At 32.1% G+C, this 23,706-nt stretch overlaps 1 protein-coding gene and 1 long non-coding RNA gene across 6 annotated transcripts; one reads left to right on the plus strand and one right to left on the minus strand.

Annotated features, from left to right (window-relative positions):
- The first annotated feature begins 4,418 nt into the window (after nt 1-4,418).
- Nucleotides 4,419-13,087, plus strand: LOC120261608 (zinc finger BED domain-containing protein RICESLEEPER 3-like). The gene is made up of 6 exons (XM_039269556.1): nt 4,419-4,519; nt 8,382-9,376; nt 9,637-10,388; nt 11,525-11,684; nt 11,804-11,896; nt 12,963-13,087. The coding sequence occupies exons 1-6, from the start codon at nt 4,419-4,421 to the stop codon at nt 13,085-13,087; spliced, it is 2,226 nt and encodes a 741-aa protein (XP_039125490.1).
- Nucleotides 13,088-16,012: 2,925 nt separating this feature from the next.
- Nucleotides 16,013-22,188, minus strand: LOC120261323. 5 transcript variants are annotated; one of them, XR_005536590.1, is made up of 5 exons: nt 20,396-22,188; nt 18,084-18,198; nt 17,733-17,828; nt 17,096-17,440; nt 16,013-16,313 (listed from the first exon to the last, which is right to left on the minus strand). It is a non-coding gene; the product is annotated as an uncharacterized LOC120261323 (long non-coding RNA). The 5 variants fall into 5 exon arrangements; XR_005536592.1 differs by having other exon boundaries at nt 17,096-17,665; XR_005536593.1 differs by having other exon boundaries at nt 17,096-17,190; nt 17,361-17,828.
- Nucleotides 22,189-23,706: the final 1,518 nt, after the last annotated feature.

Raw genomic sequence — 23,706 nt, forward strand, 5'->3', positions numbered from 1 at the left:
ATTAAGAGTCTCGTGTTCAAATTTCTGGCCTATGCGTATATCCTTGATTTTATATATATACACTTGTCACATTTGTCAAATAAATAAATAAATAAATAAATAAGCAACTAAAAACTAGTAATAATAATAAATCTATTAACGTGAATTCCACACACTTGAGTAGACAATAGGTTTACTATAGGATGTTATATTGTGAGGGTAAGTGGGTTTGTTGAAGAAGAATGAATATATGTGTGTGTGTGTGTGTTTGTGTGTGTGTGTGGAGCTATTTTTTCAAAATGAAAACATTGACAACCCACAGTTACATGATCAGTATATTAATAGGGTTTGAAATTGTTAATATGAATTGCTTACTTTCATCACCCTTCCCAACTCAAAGGGTGAGAGTTTAAATCCTATTTTTGACTTGATTATATTTAAAAAAATTATTAATGTAGTTCTTATATATAAAATCCAATCTGTTAAGATGTGTTTGTGCTTCTTTTTGTATGATGTGTTGTTTTTATTTTAATGCAAGTGGTTTATTTATTTATTTATTTATTTTTAAATTCGATTGATTGAGTAATCTGAAATCCATAAATATTATATAAGTGCATGTTTATTGTATAATATTTTAAAAGTCATATGAAATTCATCAAGAATTGCAGAAGTTTATGCTTGTTGACAATGAGAAATGTGAAATTCATGAAGGATTATAGAAATTTATACTTAAATGAAGTTTTTAGTTTCTTGATTTTTTTTCACCAATAATCTAGAGAAAATGATAATCAATCAATATTGCCACGCTCAAAACCCGGTGCGCCGACAAACGGCTTCATATCCACAAAACAGAGGCCAAGTGAGCATGCAAAGCCTCAGAACCTGTCTTACAAAAAGATATAACAATCTAACAGACAACTGGATTCAAAAATAAAAGAAGTTACAAGGTTTAAAATACAATGAAATCAACTAACAAGGTTTGACCAAACAATTATTCAAAGATATGAAAATCTAAAAGGATCAGAGACGCTTGCTTTAAGTGTGACAAAAGGCTTAGGTCGCGGGTTCAACTTCGAGGGAGTGTGAATTTATGCCCGACTAAACAAAATAATACCTGGCTTGTGCAGAATTCTGTTCTGGGTCTCATTGAGGTGGGCCGGTCTCTCACAAATATAGTACCAGATTAAGATTCTCAAACACTAAACCTATGGTGTTACTAGTATCGATTACCTTGATGATGTGTGATAGTCGACGAAAGATCTAAGATGACAACTTATTAATTACAGAAATCACATTTGAGAAGAATTTAAATCAAAATTAAAGTGGAAAATTGAAAAGCTAGTACCAATAAAATACATATAATTAAAATTAAAATAAAGAATAAAATTCTATTAATTCTAATCTCTAATCACCCAATCTAGTTTTTGTGCTTTTTTGACATTCGATATGATAATTGTGATCAATAAATTAAATTCTAATCATAACCTAAATCTCAAAGGAGTATAAATAATAATCTAAAAAATAATAATTGCATTTCATATTGGTGAAATAAGTATATCCATTTATAATTTAAACCATTTAGTTGATTCAGTTTGCCTAACTTAATGTCACTCTCAACCACACCAAAGACGGCATTGATGCCATCTTGCTTACACAAATTAATGCTTGATAATAGTCAGTCAATTGAAGGTTTTAAAGTTTCATCAACAACTATATATTCTCAGGGTTAGTCAATTGAAGATTCTAAAGTTTCATTAACACACACACACACACACACACATATATATATATATATATATATATTAAGTTGACCCAGTTTATGTAACCTAATATTACTCCCAAATAGACGGCATCAATGCCACTTGCTTATAGAAATCAATGCCTGAGAATAATTGGTCAATTGAACATTTCTATTCCAAATTTTAGGAATGTTGGGGTGGTTCATAATACACTAGTTTTGGCTTTGTTATTGTTGTTAATCCTAATAATATTACTACCACTATATATTTTAAAATAAAGATGTTATAAAAAAAATTAAGGATAATATTAAATTTTAAAATTTTAAAATTAAAATGAACTAAATAACTAAATTATCATTTTTAAAAATAATATTTATTTAATTATAAATATACTTTTCTTCATCTATATAATTTAAAAAATTAATAAAAACTGAAATTGGTGTCTTCGTATAATAAAATGGTAACTTTTTTTTTATAAAATAACTTCTATTTTAGAATGGAGAGAATATTACAAGTTTTTTTTCAAAAAAAACATATTACAAGTTCTTTTTTATGTTTGAAACTACTTAGTTATTAATTAAATACCACTTTTGAGTGGAGTTTTAGTTTCATTTACAAATCTTATATAATGGATATATATGTATTATGAAAAAAAACACATTTAAGCTGGGTTTGATTGGCCATTTTTTTTTATGAAAAATTTTTCTATCAAAAATTTTTCAGTCAAATAGGTTGTTTTTTTTTCACAAAGCTGGTCACGTGACCACTTTTTCCTCAAATTTGTGAAAAAGTTTTCCTCTCCCAACATAGAGAAAACTTTTTCATGAAAAACTGAGGGGCTTATTTGAAAAAAATTAAACTGAGGGGCAATTTGATTTTTTATATATATATATAAAATATCTCTATCTTTATCTCTTTTGGTTTTATTTTAAAATTTTAAAATATCTCTCTCTCTCTTTAGGGTTTTTTATTTTTTATTTAAAAAATCAATTTGAAACAATAGACATATTTGCAAAAATAATTTTGAATTTTGAGATTTACTATATCAACTTTTTGAGGAATATACATGAGTTATATTATTTAAATGATTTAGTATGATGGTTTTTTAAAGTCAGTGATGCATAAATAATTTTTTTGAGAATGATCATAAAATAAAAAAATTATTGATTAGGATTAATAGCATTTTAGGTAGTCAAAAATATAATTTTTTTTTGGAGAATATAAAAAATTTTCCAAATAAAATATAATTTTTTTTCGGGGAAAATTGATGCAATCAAATAACAAAATAAGAATTTTTCATATAAAATTTTTGATTTTCTAACCAGAAAATAATGCTAATCAAACAACTATTTTTTTTATGGAAAAATATTCTATTAAAAAAAAAAATTTCACCCATTTTTCACGTTGCAATCAAACACAGCATTAGGTGGGTAGGATATTCAAAACGCTAGCAAATTAAAAGATATATATATATATATATATATATAAATTCAAAATATGGTGATTTTGACATAGTTTTTGGTTTTATACTCACCCTTCATTAACTCAATGTTGACCGTAATAGTGCACGTGCATAATACGTGAGATATACACGCACTAATTCCAAGGGCTATGCATCTGGTTTTCCCCTCGTCAAAACTCAAGGGGAATATATTTTTGCAATGACGGTCAAAAAACGCACCCTTGAAAAATGAAGTTGAGTCATGAAACTTTATTAGGAATGACAAACCCTCAAAATATTTGTTTTTTTGTATGAATACAATTGATAAATGTAGTTGTTATCAAAGTGGTAGATTTTTCAACTTTTTATTAAGTAATAACAAAAATTATCATCTTTTTAATATGAATATAATTTTTTTCTGACTTCAACTATATAAAAATTAAAAAGCTTAGATATTTTTTTGAGTATGGAGGAATAGAGTTTCTTTTTTGTTTGGTTATTAAAATGGATAAAGGATGAGTATATATATTAACAATAGAAGTAAATATTGGACTAAATTAATAGTTGAAGCATTTATTTTTATGTGAGAGCCAAAGGTTTAATTCTCAATCAAGGCAAGGCATGGTGAAAAGAGTCTTCTGTGTACGGAAGCATTTATTCCTATGTGAGAGGGCAGAGGTTTAATTCTCAATTGACGCATGGTGAAAAAAGTCTTCTATGTACAGATGATATAGGGTCTCCGTGCCCAGAATGAGAGTATATGATATATTTAACACAAATTTGGTTACATTTCTAATAATTTTTGTGTAGTTTAGAAGAAAATAAACTTAAAAAAAATCATCTATCATAACCATAAAATGAGATTTAAAGGACCCAACAAAAAATAATAATAATAAAATAACTCCCAAGTTTGAGCATTATGTTTAATCTTCCGTGTCCATAATTGCAATGGAAGATAAAAAATTTATTCGGAATTGTTTGGATAGGCCAAAATTATGACATAATTTATACAATATTCCATAATTTGATATTTTTTTAGAATTATGCCATATTGATTGTTTGGTATTTATTTTAGAGTATAAAATTATGGCATAAAAAAAATGTTCCACTAACCGTAGAATATTTTTCATTGTAAAAAGTCTCTCTCTTTTTTGATCCAATCACCAGCCACCGGTCCACTGGTAATCCGGCCGGCCTACGGTGACTGGCCAACGGTCCATCGGGGGTCCAGCCTCCGATGACATATCGGTAGTCCACCGATGGTCTGGGCGGCCTCCTGTGATTCGGTCACCTACCGACTGGTCTCCGGTGACTGGCCACCAGTCCACCGGTGGTCTGGCCATCGGTTGGCAGGCCTCCGGTGACCGGCCACCAGTCCACCATCGGTCCGGTCACCGACCAGCTGATCTCCGTAATTTTTTTATTTTGTTAACCAAATACTCATTCTGGAAGAATAAAATATGCTAATGACTTGCACTTCTTACATAATAAAATTGTGCCATATTTTTTTATTTTGCAGCCAAACAGACTAGTAAAAAATTTAATTGCATGTAAAGTATGAAAATATTTTCTCCACTTGGAAGGACTGATAACTTTACCAATAGTGGATAGGCCAAGTCGTAGATATTAAGATTGTTTAAGCAAGTAATTTTAAATTTAGATTTTTATATATGTAATATATATATATACACACACTTTCAAAGAACTCCCAATACCTCACCCTGCTATGTGAGGCAATAATTAAAAAAAAAGCATATACTAATAATAGTCTATTAAATAATTGTTACATTGTGTTTGGTCTCCAAATTAGAGTATATATATTTTGATGAGATGGACAAAGCATTCATCTCAGTCGATGTTGTGAGAGTAAATTGATTTTTCAATCTCTCACTTGGCAAAATAAAGAGTTATTATCTTTTTAATGCATATAAAATAATAATTAGAGTATATATATATATATATTTGAGCAAACATCCTTTGGGACATTCATAGTAACATCCCCATAGTTTAAAAAGTTATAAGAGATATTGAGGAAGAGAGATAGGGAGACATAGGTGGATGAATAGTGTTAATAACAGTAACCAACAAGTATACCTCTACTCAACATGTTGGTATGATATTCTTCGATTTTGTTTTAGTTTAACTAAGTTTTGTTTTAGCTCCCATTAGAATAGTGATACTATTGTGTTCAGATGAAGGTCCGTAGATTCCAAATTTAAGAATGTTGGTAGAAAACTAATCATCTCTTTCTCTCTCTCTCTCTCTATATATATATATTTAAAATTAGTTTTACGGAAATTTTGTATAAAATCTCATTTTGTCTTAATTAAAATTAAACATTTTAAACCTAAATTTTCTATTTTAATTAATAAAAAAAATCATTAATATTTATATTTTAAAAATATAAATAACATATATAATTAATTTTTATAAAAAAAATGAATTAATAGAATAAATCAACATTGTGTGCATATCCTTAAACACTCTTTGTTTACTCATGTGTTTAGTTTCGATGGCTTCCTTCTTTTATTTATTTAAACAATTACCAAACATCCATCACACATTCTCATGCAACCAAAGATAATGAATGTGGTTTAAAAAAACATGTAGACAAAAATATTAAATAATTGAAAACATTTAGAAATTTGAAAAAGCAACCATTTATGAACAATATATATATATATATATATATATATATATATATATATATGCACACACTAGAACAAAATAATGAACAAAGATATGCACATATTAAAAAAAATTATATAATTTAATTAACTTAATTTTAAAAAAAGGTAAACAATTAATTTAAAATTTTTAATAGAATTTATGATTTATCAAGGGAAAGTACACTAAATACTATCCCAGTCAAGGACACTAATCCTTTCTTAACATAAATTAATGGCTGAGCATGATTACTCAATTCATAATTCATAATTCATAATTCATAATTCAAAAGTGAATGTTTCAGTTGCCCAAATTTGAAATCATTCACTTGAAAATTGAAATTTCTATGCTGACTTAAATTGCTTTTTCTTTTTGGAAATAGTGGATGGACTTGACTTAAATTAACTATGTAGAATTACAACTCCGAATAATTCCCTTCTCACACCCCTTAAGAAATGTTCCAAAAGTCATTACTAATTATTAGTCTATCTAGTAAATTACCATGGAACGACATGTGAAGCTGAATTCATCCCCAACAGCTCCTCTTTTAATGAGTCAAGTCTAAATAATTGTGTTAGTGGACGTTGAATATTGAAAAATCAACAAGAAGAAACAAAAATGGATCATGATGTAATGCACATAATTCTTTTTTCTATGAGTTAAATCAGATGATGGGTGTTTTGAGGTTTAATATTGGGCTTTCAATTTAAAATTATGAAGTCAACTTATTAAAAAAAAAAAAAAAACAGAGTTCAACTCATTTGCATATGTTCATTCTCATGACTTTATGTGAAATTAAGATCGGAAAGCATGCTGAGGAATAGAGTGAAAATTATCTCAATCCATCCAAATATAAAAACAAATATTGAAAAAAATCAACAACAAGAAATAAAAATGGGTCCTGATGTAATGCACATAATTCTTTTTTCTATAAGTTACATCAGATGATGGGTGTTTTGAGGTTTAATATTGGGCTTTCAATTTAAAATTATGGAGTCAACTTATAAATAATAATAATAAAAAAAAGAGTACAACTCATTCTCATATGTTCATTCTCTTGACTTTATGTGAAATTAAGATTATGGGTGTATTTGAGCCGAGCTGTTCGTGAGCGGCTCGGTGTTCGGCTCGGTAAGGGCTCGTTCATGTTCGGCTCGTATTGTAAACGAGCCAAGTTTGAACTTGATTCTCAAGCTCGATTAATAAACGAGTCAAGCTTGAGCAGTCAAAAGCTCGGCTCGTTTTGGCTCATGAACATAGCTCACGAACACAGCTCGTGAACACAGCTCACGAACAAGCTCGTGAACAAAGCTCGTGAACAAAACTCGTGAACAAAGCTTGTGAGCAAGCTCGTTTATAAGCTCGTTTGTGAGCTCGTATATATATATTAATATATATACATGTATATCACATATGTTGTTGTTGTTATTATTATTATTATTATTATTATTATTATTATTATTATTATTATTATATACATGTATATTAAGGTGTATTAGTGTATATGTGACTATGTCATTATTGGCATCTTCATTATGATTATGATTATGATTATGATTATGATTCTTATTCTTATTCTTATTATTATTATCATCAATATTATTACTTGGCTCACATACTTGTAAATTGTAATATTTAATTAATAAGATTTCGGTTTATATCATATAACAATATGTATAAACATACAATGATGAGTAACAACTTAAAATAATAAGTATGTACAATATATGATGTAATACTTTAAACGTAAATGGCAAATGATAAATAAAAGCATAATTTAAAGTTATTTGGCTTAATTATTTAAGTTTCCAACTTTCTATGTATTGTTTGGTCAATACTACTTGTTATTCTAATAAGTTGGCGTATAGTTATTTAAGTGTTTTATGTATTATTTTGTTATTCCTGCTTATTATTCAGAGTTAGTGCTTAGTTATTTAAATTTTTGTTTATTATTTGGTTTTTCAATTTAAAGTATTACATCATATATTGTACCTACATACTGATCATTGATGTATTAAAGATTATTTAAATAAGATATGGCTAACGTATTGAATATGTGAAGTTTGTGATGTTTGTCAACTTCGTCAAAAAAATAAAATTAAGGATATCCCATACATAATAATAATAATAACAACAACAACAACAACAACAACAATAATGATAATAATAATAATAATTATATATTTAAATGATGTATTCCATTATGGCCCAAGCCCATAATGGAATTTTTAATTTTTTTTTACAAAAAACCAAAAAACAAAATCAGAACAAACCAAACCCTAGCATCTTTCTTTTCTTTCATCAACCCTTTCAACCTATGCCGCCACACCAGTCCACCACCCACCCACCCACGACCTGCTCTTGCGTTCTTCATCATCGGCCAACCTTCATCCCAACGAGCTTCTCATTCCGAAAAAACAGAAAAGGTAAGTCTACCTTCTTCATTCTCTTCTTCTTTCATCTCTCTTTTTCATCTCTAATTTTATTTTCGGATGCGAACGTCTACTCCCCGCATCAATTGATGAATCATCTGCTAATGTTAGTCCCATTGGAAGTGTGGGAAATTTTGATAATGCTGTTAATGAGGCTAACAATGTTGAAGTTAATGAATCTCCCATCGATGTTGAAGATGATGAAGTAGAAGAGAATCCATTTGCAGCCAAGAAAAGAAAGAAGACCTCCAAAGTTTGGGATGAATTCAAAGAAGTTACTCTCTCGGATGGAACAAAAAAGGCAGAATGTATTTATTGTAGGCATCAACTTGGCCTATTGAAGTCTGGAGCAACAACTCAGTTTATCCGCCATTTGAAGGTGTGTGTGAGACGACAATTAGCATTGAAGGGACAAAGGCAGCTGACTTTCTCAACAAATTTGGCAAAATCTGAAAGTGTGAATGCAATTCAAACCTGGAAATATGACCAAGCAAAGGTGCGGCAAGTTTATGCTCATATGGTTTTAGTGCATGATTTAACATTTTCATTTGTTGAGAATGAAGTTTTTAATCATTTTATGAGAACTGTTAGCCCTAATTGGGAAAGAATAAGTAGAGGCCTGTCAAAAAAAGACTGTATATCTGCTTATGACATTGAGAAAAAAAGAGTAACTTCATTGTTGAAAGAAGTTGATCGAGTTAGTATCACTACTGATTTGTGGACATCTACGGTGCAAGATGTAGAGTATATGGTTGTCACTTGTCATTTTGTGGATTATGATTGGAAATTGCAAAAACGTTTGTTATGCTTTCGTTCTATTGTCCCTCCACACACTGGTGTTGCTGTTTGTGATGAGTTAGCAAGATGCATAGCTGATTGGGGTCTTGAGAAAAAGTTGATGAGCGTCTCAGTTGATAATGCAAGTTATAATGATGTTGCTGTGAATTTGTTGAAAGCTAATCTGAATTTGAACAATCAGAATGCACTTGTTCTTGATGGGAAATTATTTCATGTGAGGTGTTGTGCACATATTTTAAATATCCTGGTTCAATATGGGCTTGGTGAAATTGGTGATATAGTTTGCAATGTGCGTGCAAGTGTGAAGCATATTAGTAAAAGTATGTCTCGTCTTACTATGTTTAGTGCCATTACTAAGCAATTAAATCTGTCAAATAAAAAGCTTGTCTTGATGTTTGCACAAGATGGAATGCTACATATTACATGCTTCAAGCCGCTCTAGATTTGAAGGATGTCTTTCCTAGATATCAACTAAGAGATTCAAACTACCATTACTTGCCATCCGAAGAAGATTGGAGTAAAGTCCAAACGGTTTGCACATTTCTTGAAGAATTTCATTATGTTACAAATGTTATTTCAGGTTGTGAGTATCCTACTTCAAATTTGTTTCTCCTTGAACTCACAACTGTAAAGAAAGCTTTGTCTAAACATGTGGAAGGGGATAATGATTTTATGAGACAAATGGCAGCAAGAATGATTAGAAAGTTTGATAAATATTGGGGGGACAATAATTTGTTGATATCAATTGCAGCTATTTTAGATCCAAGGAATAAGATGACTTTAGTTGAGTGGGCTTTCCCTTTTTTCTATTCAGTGGATGATGTTCCAAATAAAATGAGTTTTGTTCGATCATCACTTTACAAGCTTTATAATGAGTATGTGGCAGCTTTCAAGGCCAAGAGTGACATGGATACTCAAAGTCAACTTTCTGCTCCTACAACTTCTTCTTCATCCAGTGCTAGTGTTGGTAGATCAAGAGGAAGGGCTGAATTTGATAATTTCATTAGAAATGTGGGTTCTTTTCAATTGATAAAGTCAGAATTAGATGTGTACTTGGAAGAAGGTGTTCACATACACAATGAGAGCATTGATCCTCCATTTGATGTCTTGGAGTGGTGGAAAGCTAATTATTTGAAGTTTCGGGTTTTGTCAAAGATGGCTTGTGATGTTCTATCCATACCAATAACCACAGTACCTTCTGAGTCGGCTTTTAGTACGGCCAAAAGAGTTATTGAGTCGCATCATGCTTCATTAGCACCGGCTACGGTTGAAGCATTGATGTGTAGTGGAGATTGGTTGAGAGCTTATTATGGGATCCAAAGAAAAGAAAAGGTAAGTAAAAATAATTTATGTTTTCTATTTTTTTAAGTTAATTATATGTAAGACCATTTTTAATATTTTTTACATTTTGTAGGAGAACAAGGAAGTCCTTGAATTTCTTTTAAAATGAAGGCATCTTTGACAAGAAGACAATTAGTAATCAATATCGGTATGAGTACTACATTTTGTTTTGAATTTTACATTTTCTATTTGTGATTAACACTATTTTATCTTCTTCTTTTTTTTAGGTAATTATGCTTTTGTCAAGATGCTTAGACTTGTGAGTTTGTTGGGAGGATGATGAGTTTGCTTAGAAGAAAGGCTCAAGTGTTCTTATGCTTTGTTATTTAAGTGATTATGGACAAAATGCTTGTTATTTCATTATGAATGAATTACTTGTATTGGATTTTATGTTGTTGTTTTATCTCAAGATTGTATTTGAATTTGTCATTTCATATTTTTAGTTTATTTATTGCAAATTTGCAATTGATGTTTTATTTTGATGTAAAAAATGCATAAGTATATTATTTGTGAACATATAGGTTCTATTCTTCATAAACGAGCTTTATAAACGAGCTTTTCAAACGAGCTTCATAAACGAGCTTCTAAACGAGCATTTAGCGAACACGAGCTCAAACGAGCTTCTAAACGAGCAGTTAAATGAACTCGAGCTTGAATGAACTAATAAACAAGCTTTCTCGAGTCGAGCTTGAGCCGAGCTCGAGTTCAATAATTCCTCAAACGAGCCGAGCTCAAACAATATTTAAAGCTCGATTCGAGCCACGAGCCGAGCTCGAGCTCATCTTTTTAGTCACGAGCCGAGCTTGACCACATCAAAGCTCGGCTCGGCTCGGCTCGAATACACCCCTAATTAAGATCGGAAAGCATACTGGGGAATAAAGTGAAAATTATCTCAATCCATCCAAATATAAAAACAAATATTAATTCCTGATTATCTCAATTCTTAGCAGCTGATGCTCTTAGCGCCATGTTCAACCATGCCATCTATTCCAAAGTCCTGATTGGAGTTCATCTTGACCAATCAAATAACATTAGTCATTTGCAATACGATGATGATCTTATCATTTTCTCAGCTGGTGGACAGGAAGACCTTAAAATTATCAAATTAATTCTTTATTTATTTGAAGGCTACTCAGGTCTCTCAATCAACTATTCCAAAAGTTGCTTATACTCCACCAATTTCGGTTACCAATAGACTTCCTCTTCGGCGAGAATACTTAATTGCAGTCGGGATTGTCTTCCCGTCACATACCTGGGAGTCCCCCTTTCTGGTAGACGACCCAGAAGGTCTGACCGGACTAAGTTAGTTGATTCTGTTCGCACAAGGCTCACACCCTGGAAAGCTATCTACCTTTCGTTGGGGAGTCGTTTAACCTTTATCAACTCCGTTTTATCTTCAATTCTAGTATACTGGATGTCAGTCTTCAAACTACCTGCCTGGGTCATTCATGAGATTGACAAAATCAGAAGAGACTTCCTTTGGAAAGGTCCTGACCTAGGTACTAAAGGGATTAGGTTAATCGTTTGGAAGAGAATTTGTCGCCCACAAAGCATGGGTGGCTGGGGAATCCTTGATTTGCAGGAGTTCAACAAAGCTTTACTAGGAAAATGGTGGTGGAAATTCATTACCACACCGGACTCCTGCTGGTTCAAGATCATCAAAGCCAACTATACCAATAGTGATTTCCCTAGTTTTCTATTCTTACAACCACCAAGAAATAAATCTATCTTTTGGGCGGGAATTAATACCATTCTACACTCATTCCGTTCCTGCTTAATCAAAGTTATTGGAAATGGAGAAAATACTTTATTCTGGCATGACAGATGACTGGAGGGCCAATCCCCCTTAAATCGTTGGCCTTATCTCTTTTTGGACTGCCCTCATCCCTGGATCACTCTAAAACAACTTATACTTACTCTTAACTCCCAAGGGTAACCCATTTAGTTCTGCTTCAATTAACGATTTTGGTACAATTCTCAATTCTTTACCTGCTTGTACCAATGATTTTGAAGACTTCTACTCTTGGCCTTTTGAAAAAAATGGAACCTTCTCTGTTAAATCTTTTTACAATTTTTTAATAGATGGAGGTCTTCGAAGCCAACTCTATTCCAAATTCTGGAAAACCAAATCCCCAAGCAAAATCACTCTTTTCTGTTGGCTTGCCTGGGATAACAAAATTCTTACCCTTGAAAATTTGTTCAAAAAAGGCTGTAATCCTAACGCCACTGACACATGTATTCTTTATCACAATAACACAGAATCAGTAGATCACCTATTCTTACACTGCACCTTTCACTTCGCATTTGGTCTTATTATAAGTTTTATCTACATCTGACTCACTTCCGACCTCAGTTGCAAATATTTGGACCAAATGGATACCTTCTTTAATCCCTACTTCAAGAAACCTTTGGGATATCTGTTCTAGAGCCATCCTCTGGAATGTATGGTTGGAACGCAACAACCGTATCTTTAACCAAACCTGCGCATCCCGATCTTCAATTATATTTAAGACTGTTAATATGACTCTTTCTTGGATTTCTGCAAACTTGGTTTACCATCAATAGGAAGCTGCAAAGGTTACTTAGAAGATCAAGCGCTCCTTAAACTTCCTGAGCTCCAGATCCATAGACTCCACAGGCGATTTGGCGTCAAACTTGACTCAGGAGTAATTCGATTCTCCCCTGCCTGAGTAAGCCTGTGTCTCTAGATGGCTGACTTCGCTGGCTTCAGTTCCTCCCTATCTGCTTTCTTAGTTCTTTATGTTTACTGTTTTCCTCATCTATGGTGAGAACTTCAATATTTTCCTTCGTTCTTATGTTTACTGTTTCTGTTTTCCTTTTGTACTTTGCTTTCTTTTTCTCTAATAAATTCGTGGTTTATCCACTTTATTCAATAAAAAAACAAATATTGAAAAATCAACAACAAGAAATAAAAATGGGTCATGATGCAATGCACATAATTCTTTCTTCAATGAGTTAAATCAGTTGATGGGTGTTTTGAGGTTTAATATTGGGCTTTCCCATCTAACCTTCTGTCCTCCAAGATTAATTTTAGCTATATATAGCAAGGCACTATTTCTCAATCACTATAAGGAAAACTGTATTTTGACACTATAGCTTTGGCTTAGAATCAATTCCGTGCCAAATTTACAATGGATTTTGATACAGAATTATTAACGGTGCTAAATTTGGCACAATATTTGGCACACAATTTAGCACAATTTTTATTCCAATAACAAACTATGCCTAAAATATTGACAAATACTCCCTCTATTCCTAAATACATGTCGTTTAAGAATGATGTACAAGAATTAAGGATAGCATTAAATTATCTAAATTTTAACATAAGATACAATCAAATTACTAAACTATCCCTCTCTTGAAACTATGTATTTTTCTAAGGACTATAAATATTACTCTTTTCATTTATATAACTTAGGAAATTGAATGGGTAAAATTGGAAAAAAAAAAATTGCCTTGATATTGTAAAGTGACAACTATTTTGTAATAAAATTTTTTCTTAAAACGACATGTATTTAGGAATGGAGGGAGTACAAACAACAATATACTCCCTCCGTTCCTTTTTAGTTGTCACATTTTGGAGCTCTTCTCTGTTCCTTTTTACTTATCACATTAGAAACTTTGTGCAGCATTAAATATTTTTTTCCAAATTTACCCTTTCATTTAATGTACTTGTACAATTTTCAATAAATTAAAATCAACTAAGCATTAAATTATATTTTCTGCTAGTGGGATTTTAAATAGGGGTAGTTTTGAAAAGTAATAGATTTTTTTATAAAATATAGGTAATCAACTAATTTTAACTAATTTTTCTTAATCGATGTGAATTAGTTAAATGTGACAACTAAAAGGAACGGAGGGGGTATTAATTTTTAGTTGGCACAAAATTTAGCGTAATGAGCCCATAACTGTATTAAATATCGTGCCAAACAGTATTGTTTTTTGTTGGCATGCAATTTGGCACGGTATATCCAAAATTGTGCTAAATACTCCCTCCGCTCTTTTTATATGTCACAAATCCATGTTTCTTTTTATCTGTTATTTTCTAACATCAAGAAGCATTTATTATTTTTTTTCCAAAATTACCCTTAACACTCTATTCAATTCTTTTCTTGAAATTAAATATGAGAGAGAGATGTGTAGATATAAATTATGTGTAATTTTGGAAAAGTAACTAATTTTTTATAAAATTTTATGAAATAATTAAATTTCTTGGTACGTGAGATACGGTTAACCACGGCATATAAAAAAGAACGGAGAGAGTACTATTTATTTGTTTGGCCAAAGACATGACTTTTAATTTGCCATGGTATGCCTAAAATCATGCCAACCACTATTTATTTGTTTGGTATAATATTTTGCATGGTATGCCCAAAACTATGATAAACACGTGATTTTGGCACAAAATATCTAAAGCGTGTACCAAAAAATGTGCCAAATATTCTTGTTTGGCACAGAAATTGCCATAGTTTTCACCATGCGTACCAAATTGTTTGGTATATGTGGGTAATTTGTGTGATATTCGGCTTCTCTTTCACTTTATTTTCTTTTCTATATATATATATATATATATATATATATATATATATATATAGTAGGATGGAAAATGGGCTATTTGTAATATTTAGCAATTTCGGGGGCTTTCTGAATAATGTTTTTATTAAGCCAGAGCTAGAGATTGGGAGACGAAGATGGAGTTAAATTGAGTGCTTCATATCTATCTTTTTGTGAGAGAGATTGAGGATTTGGAGCCTCCCCATTTTTGTTGGCTTCCATCTTGTATTGCTTCATCTCAATAGTGGATTAATTGCCTCACCGCCACCCATGGTTTTTCCCGTAAGGGTTTTCCACGTAAATCTTAGTGTTCTTTAATACATTGGTTGCTTCCTGGGATATTGATTGTTTTGGTAAGCTATATCTAATAGGTATTTTGTAATTTTGAAGGTTATACACTTACACTACACTAAAAAAATAGTTGTAGAGGCGATTTTCAAGACCTATAGAGGCGGTTAAAACCGCCTCTATAGCTTTAGCGGTGAATTTTTCACCCGCCTCTAAACCGGCTCGTATTAAGCCGGCTCTAGAGTTTAGAACCGGTTTGATACAACCGTTGGGGGTAAATTAATAGGTAAATAAGCAATTTTTAGAGGCAGTTATAACCGCCTCAAAAGATATTTTACCTAGACCTAATTTATATAGTTTTAGAAGCGGTTATAACCGCCTCTACAATTAAAATTTTAAAACTCTAGCTATAGTTTTAGAGGCAGTTATAACCGCCTCTACGATTAATAAAGTTTTACCAACATTCATACTTTTAGAGGCGGTTATAACCGCCTCTACAATTAAAATTTTAAATTTCTAATTAAAATTTCTAATTAGTGTTTTAGAGACGGTTATAACCCCCTCAAAAGCATACCTAATAATTAGTTTTTAATTGAATAAATATTATTTAATCAATTAAAAACATGCTTTTAACCAATTTAAAACTCACATTTTATTTTTATTTTACAAAATAAAATAGTAAAATACACATAAATTCGGGTTTTTTTGATAAAATAAACTACTAATTCAACCCACATGCTTAAAAAGGAAAATAAAATACGAACTCTGAACTCTTTGATAAATAAGCTATATTAAGCCATAGCCCAAGGGTTTGGAATCTCTTGATTAGAAACCTAAAACATGTTATAGATTCTGGTTTACATAAAAAGAACTGCTTAGTTTGGCACAATAACTAATCTTTAAGAGAGAATTGCTAAGAAGACAGCCAATTGATTCATCAGTTCTCAGGCTCCATTACTCCAGTCTATTTCTTCTCAAAGTTGCTATCAAGCTCATTCTTCAACCGCAATAAGAAGTCATCATTCACATCATCATCATCCCAATCATCCTACTCTGCAAAATTTATGCAAAATGATGCTTACTTATTCCAGGCAACAAATTCAGAATAGCTACTTGTTTCTGATCATTGCTTCATCATGAAAGCCAGTAACAAGAAGTTAAATGGTTGCCAATAAATAATGTTCAATTGACAGGCTTTGGAAGCTAAGAACATTAGGGAATCAATAAGAACAACATACGACCACAAATCAATCAGTTCAAAGATTACATTCCGACTGCAATAACAATACCAAATCAAAAAACCAAGTTGACAAGATAAAGAAAAAGTAAAAAACAAGAACACATATCAACAAGTTCAAAGATAATATTTCCACTGGAATGGGAACTTGACACTGAAGAATTAACAATTTATCAAAGCACAAAAGATTACATTTTCACTACCATTAACAATACCAAATCAGAAAACCATGTTGGCAAACAAAAAGAGTTAAAATCAAGAACACATTTCAACAAGTTCAAAGATAATATTTTGGCTGCAATAGAAACTTGACAATGAAGACCAACAACAAATAAGAGCACAAAGATCACATTTTGGCCGTCATATGAATACCAAATACAATAATCAACCAACAAACAAGCAGAGAAACTTGAGAACAAAAAACAACTAGTAATCTATTTTGATAATCAAGCATATCATAATTAGTTAAAAAAAAAATGAACATTATCATTCTCATTTTTTTTTTTTTTGGAACAATGTGGGGTATTGATAGCAGCAACAATGTGGGGTTTATTTGTTTAGCAACAATATCATTCTCTAATTCATGTTTGTGGAGTACCTCTGGAGGAGGTTACTGCAGAAAAACAGGGGCTTTTGATCATGAGTGTGACTGCAACAGTGGATACGCAACTTGTTTAACATTTCTAGCTTTTCCTGCTTAAATATGCATGCCATTAAATAGAAGCTGATGAGTCAATCAATTACCCCTTGAATCAAATAATGTGATGTGTTGGCTAATAAATGAAAACCTGAAAAAGCTTTGCCAACCTTTCTCAGATCACATGCCTGCCAATTTATGGAAGAAAATAACAGAAGAGACTTACCACGCTCACTTACTTGCAACAAATACTCAAACTTGTCCATCTGCGATAATGTACTCTACAATCATCTTAAGTTCCATGCTCTGCATAATGGGAAAGTTTATTGTAATCAAATTAATTAAAAGCAAGTTTCAAAGCACACGGTAGCATCTAGTCAACTCATCATAATTACTATTTCTGCTAGCATTTAGAAACAAGAATACATTTCTATTTACCAGTTGTAGAGCAATAAAGAATAATAAGCACATTCATTTTCTATCTTTTAAAAGTGGCTTCAGTTTACCAAATCAGCATCATCAATCAAGGATCTGCATCTTTGTACACTGAAGTCAGTTTAATGAAACGCCAATAATCAATGTATTCAGTTCAACTTACCCACACATAAATCATATTTGCTATGCTTATTAATGTAGTTTTGCAGTTCTAGTATCCTTTGTAGGTGCCCATGCACGACTCTTGACTCATCACCACCTGCAGAAGAAGCCAGACGTCTGCAGTTTCATTTCAAAGTAATTATTCTTATTCCATGACACACTGGTGGAAGAAGACAAGAAATGAAAGCATCATCATCTGTTGAAGCAGATCATATGAACAAATTCATCTACATTACCAAAGGATCTACATTGAGAAAAACTGCAAGCAGAACTACAGCTGCCAGACAAAAGTACGTTTATAAATTCAGCTGTGGTTCAATCCGATATCAATTTCTCAATGTTAGTTAGTTACCATTTCTTCCAGCAGCTCTGCCCTGGCTAATTTGTCCGGAAGGCAGGAGATTGAGCTGTTATTGAACAAGGCTCATGACTTGAGCAAGGAGGTTGATTTCCATATCAGGTAATAACTGCAAAAATACAAGAGAAGGAATTAGTGGAAGGTATCATTCAGATTATATACAACAAGGCTCATTTGGTTCTTGGAATGTGGTGGCGTAACATGGATACACATTCTTGGGAATGTGAAATACAGGGATCACTATGATCGATGTGTTACAGTAACTTGTTTGAATTATCTAAATACCCTTGTATACAATTTTTCAATGATAATAAAACACATAAAATTGGTAACTTTCATGGGTAAAAGATAAATGCATTTGAGTTGTTTGGTCATTATAGGAAGGCAAGGGAATTTTGTCATTTTAGTGAAATATCTAAGGTTGGAATATAATGGTAAAGAATATTTGAACTAGTGGAATGAATTCTAAAATGATGAATTATAATGGTAACTTTATTTTCTGTTGCATTTGCCTGTAAGTGGACTCGGAAGGTTTCTCGTTCTCATGGTTCATGGGAATGTGAGCCATGTGGGAATCAAATTTGCATGGGAATTTGATAAAAAAAGAAGACAAATAGAAGACAAAGAATTTATTTGCTAAATTTTGAATAAAATGGGAATTGAATTTGTTTTTTGCAGACATAGATGGACAGGTAGGTTTGAAACACACCTCTGGGACAAAGGTTCTTGGAATGCAACACAAAAGAAGGGAAAACAAGGTACTAATTAATTACACTTTATTGTATATATATAATCAAATTCACTGTTTTTTTTATTTTTTATTTTTAAGTTTATCTTGGTGCTTATGATGAAGAAGAATCAGCAGCAAGAGCTTATGATCTTGCTGCACTAAAGTACTGGGCACCTACAACCTTCGCAAACTTCCCAGCAAGTTTCTATTTTTTTTTAAATCGGTTTTTAATATCTTGAAAATGAAATATAAATATTCACAATATAATCTCAATTATCTAATTATGAGAAAGAGTTGGAAATAATGCAAAGTGTGACTAGAGAGGAGTACTTAGCCCCATTAAGAAGGTATTAGATTCTAGTCCCTAATGAACTCTATATACTTCCTTAAAATTTTTTCATTAAAAGAATGAAACCATTTTTATTGAAGAAATTAATTGCTTTGTTAGCAGGAAGGGCAGTGGCTTCTCAAGAGGTGTCTCAAAATACAGGGGTGTTGCAAGGTATGCACATACATATCCACTAAATTTTATTTAAGATCAATGATTTAGATGAATCACATTAGCACTAAACTTTTTCATAAAATATGAAATAATGCAGGCATCATCACAATGGAAGATGGGAAACAATGATTGGTAGAGTGTTTGGCAACAAAAGTACCTCTATCTTGGCACTTACAGTAAGTTCAGCAACTAAACTGAATTCTCAATTTAAGAAGTCAAATTTCATAATAAAATCAACTGAATTAATCACATGATATAGTGACATTAATTTCAACCAAATTAAACACACTTGACACATGTTTATCAAAATGATTAGTGACAAAATGAATAAAAACAAGCACACAAGAAGAATCAGCGTATGCATATGATATAGCAACCATAGAATACAGAGGGATCACATACATAACCCTAAAGACTACGGCATGCTTATTCTAATCCTTGAACTGTGTGTTTTTAAGATACATCTACAACTTCAATTATATCCAACACAAACAAAATGAGAAATTGCAAACTAAAATATGATTCAGAGAACACACTAAAAGGGAAAACAAAACAAATAAATGCAAATAATATAGCAACAAACAGAAGTTTTCTTTCTGAATGAAGAATAGAATTTCACAGAGATATAGAATAATGTAGCCTAATTTTCAAATAAACATTTTCAATCATTTTGGGTTTATCCCCTTTCTAAATTTGTCATCAAGTTTTGGGATTATACCCTTTCTAAATTTATCATCAAGTTTTCAATCATTTCACAGAGAAATAGAGATTTATAAACAAGAACAATATTGGCATTTAATCATACATCATATACCTTCTTATGAAGATAATTTTTCATAACTTATAAGTTTTATGGCATCCAACTCTATTGATGAGATCTGACTTTAAAAAAAAAAAATGGCAAGAGCATTGATAAATTTTATACCGACCGAGCTTTTTACAAAGCAGTTTTTAAATCCTCAAAAACAAGTTGTACTAACAGAACTCAGGTAGAATCTTTTTGGATAATAAGATATACCAACAACGAGTATTTATGCTTTAGGTGCTTAAACTACATATTGCAACAGTACTTACCATTGACAACAACTTATTGAACCATCCTTTAACAGTTTTTCTTATTTGGTCATAACATTCCGTGGCCTTTTGACTTCTCTGGAGTCACATTCCGTGGGGAGGCTACTACACCTGTAGCTTTTCTGCTTTATAAGAGGATACATTCAGCCAAATGTAATGTAAGAAATAGTAGTTGGAATGGAGAAGCCAGACTAGGAAAACCAGATAAAGATATCAAGAAGTATAACTGATGGAGGAGAAAGATGTTATTAGCTTAGCTACTATTCAATGATCAATATTCCCAATTGCATCCAGAAGTAGCCATGCACTTTATAGAAGTTAAAAAGAATAATGTAATCAGTAACTTGCTGGTATTTTACAACTTCAGTGTTAGGTCAAACTCGAACTTTGTACCAAAGCAAACTTTTATTTTATTTCAACATCATCAAGTAAATAAAATACACTTGTGCTATCCTTTAGAGTAGAGAAATATAAAATCAAAGAGTTACCTTATCATAGAACAGAACTCATATATATATGTCATTGTTTAGTCTTATATTAATACTACTCGAGTCTCAACCAAAGCCTATCCACATTAAATCATCAGCCAGAAGTTGTACCTCTTTATTCTCCTCATCAAACTAAAAATAAATCATACAATTACAAAATGATAATTCATGAAATAAAGATTAATATATCAGCCATGGAAAAAGAAAAGAAGGCTTAGAAACTATTCTGTACAAACTACCCAATAGAAAATTCAGAAGATAGAGATGGTCAGGCGCTGTCAACGAGAGTACCACAAAAAGTTATAAAGTTTAGCACATGGAAAGTGAGAATCAGGCATACCAATCATCATGATACTTCACAAAAAAGCAAGAGGCTTGAGTTCAATAATCATTGGAACAATAACAGTTTCAATGCGGTATACTGTGTGTGTGTGTGTGAAGGTTAAATATAAGCTTAATATTGACACCCCCAAAAGAAACCTATTATATTTAACTCAGAACTATAATTTCTGCAAAAGAGAGAATTTCATGATTCAATAGAAAATAGAGCACAAATGACAATAATGTGGATAGATTATGGACTCAGAAAACATTTCCTCACAAATCAATTGTAACTGATGTATGCATCAAAGAGAACATTGCCCACAAACTCCATTGTTAATAATTTGTTAATGTAGTTCAACAGATTATGCATTGTTCCAGGAGTGTTCACTTCAAGAGCATTGATATCTCGATAGAAAAAAGTGCATATCAGAGAGTGATTTGTAGTAGACTACCAATGAACAGGGATCTAAACATCTATGGAAGAGTAAGAAGAAGGGGGAGGAAAAGAGAGAAGAGACTGATGAGGGGGAGGTCCTTGTCGTCAGGTTCCAGAGCAATGAGGCAGTCGATGATGGCGATAGCGCGGGGAGTAGATTGGTCTTCACTTTGAGCTCAAGTAGCGATCAGAGCACCTTGATGTCGTCTGGATCAGAGGTGAGGTCGTCTTTGAGTGCGCAGACTTTCTCATCATCGGTGAGGGATTCCGGGAGGGCCTCGGACTAAGAGATGGGGGTGGCGGCGAGGGCTAGCTTGAGAGGGCTGCGGAGAAGGGCAACGAGGGCGAGAGCAGCTGCAGCGGCCGCCGAGGGGATGAGGGTTCTGAGAGGGTTATCGTGGGGCCGTGGTTTGAGGGTGGCACGAAGAAGAGGAGAGGGTTTGGGGAGGCGGGATCGAAGAGGAGAAGGCGGAGGAATTAGAGAGGGTGGCACGAAGAGGGGGAGAGGGTTTGGGGAGGCGGGCTCGAAGAGGAGAGGGCGGAGGAATTAGAAAGAGAGAGAGAGAGAGAGAGGTTTTTTAATTATTTTTTAAAACAAAATTAATGTAGAGGGGTTGACCTCTAAACCGGCTCTAAAAATATAAAAAAAAATATTATATTTTATTATAGAGGTGGTTTTATAAAACCCCTATATTTAACTGCCTCTAAAGCCCAAATATAGTGTAGTGTTAAGTGCATGACAAGGTGTTGTTACAAGGCATGCAAGCAAGGTGTTCAATTAAATACCTATGAGGACTTAGCTTGTATTTGATTGTTTCCGCTATCTCATTACACTCACAATTTGTGATTTGTTGTATGCATACACAAATATAAAAATTCATAAATTATATTTATTTGTATATTTATAACAATTATACTCCTAAAAAAATCTAGAATTTTTTTTTTTTGTAAATTAATATATACACATGATAATATGTTTATAACTATACATCCATGACAATTATGCGTGGACGGAAAAAAAACCTTAATTTTTACATTAAATATAGTAACTTGTGATAACTACATGTTTATAAATGTGCATATCTAATAATATCTTGTTACCCTGCATAAATACTCCATATGAAGTTTACGATAGCGTACATGTATTATATATATAGAGAGAGAGGATGTATCGCCTGCCCACGTTCACAGATTCGTAATCTGTGAACGTTGATATGGGCCGTTGGATTTCAATCCAATGGTTGCACACCGTTCTATGAACAGTAACACTGCGCACTATTTATAAGCACAGTAAAAAGTGGGATGCACAGTATTCTAATCTGAACCATCCAATCAATCTCAGTACAGTAACTAAATCAATCGCAGTCGTCCAACCCTATTAAAATTACTGTACATCATCTGCGGACATTCTACGAACATCCGCAGATGATGTTTGGCCATATATATATATATATATGTTACGAATATGAATGCCTTAATTACGAGAATATATATAAATGTGATGTGCTTTTTTCATCCATTTAATATTCATTTATGTTTTATACCAAAGATCGTGACAAATGTAATGACGATTTAGTGAAAATCATAACAAATGTAGGCACAATTTTACTATTCTGTACCAAATTCTATTTATCACGCAAGTTGTAGGCACCGTTACATTTTCATACTAAAAACCGTGACAAAATCAATTTATTACTTAAATTTGTCACGATTTTTTGGTTTATTTCCGTGCTAAATTTATCATGTTAAGATGCATATTTATCCACAATATTATGCTTTGCTTTAGTTTCCAACAGCCCCATGAATCTTAAAAGGACATGCAGATCAGGCAATTTCAAGCAGCACTGATGGATACAGTGTATAAGTAGATTCTCAGAATAGCTTTTATTCTGTTCTTGTGCCAAATTGAGGAAGAAGCTCTAATTCACCAAGCTAATAGTAGCCAATATCAGTTGCTTAGAATATTGGATTGTATGATCCCTGTCAGATAAGCTAATCCGGCTGGTAAATTAATTAATAAGCTTGCTCTTTGCTTTTGCTATTAATTATCTATTCTCAAGGAT

The sequence above is a fragment of the Dioscorea cayenensis genome, chromosome 5 (genome assembly GCF_009730915.1).
Source record: "Dioscorea cayenensis subsp. rotundata cultivar TDr96_F1 chromosome 5, TDr96_F1_v2_PseudoChromosome.rev07_lg8_w22 25.fasta, whole genome shotgun sequence".
Classification (NCBI taxonomy): Eukaryota; Viridiplantae; Streptophyta; class Magnoliopsida; order Dioscoreales; family Dioscoreaceae; genus Dioscorea; species Dioscorea cayenensis.

Bases quoted from the DNA above. Each gene is read 5' to 3' on its own strand.
- LOC120261608 (XM_039269556.1), top strand. From the start codon at position 4,419: ATGGTCTGGGCGGCCTCCTGTGATTCGGTCACCTACCGACTGGTCTCC. The intron at 4,520-8,381 runs GTGACCGGCCAC...TCCCATTGGAAG, and splicing joins CATCGGTTGGCAGGCCTCCG to TGTGGGAAATTTTGATAATG. The intron at 11,685-11,803 runs GTCTGACCGGAC...CTTCAATTCTAG, and splicing joins TCTGGTAGACGACCCAGAAG to TATACTGGATGTCAGTCTTC.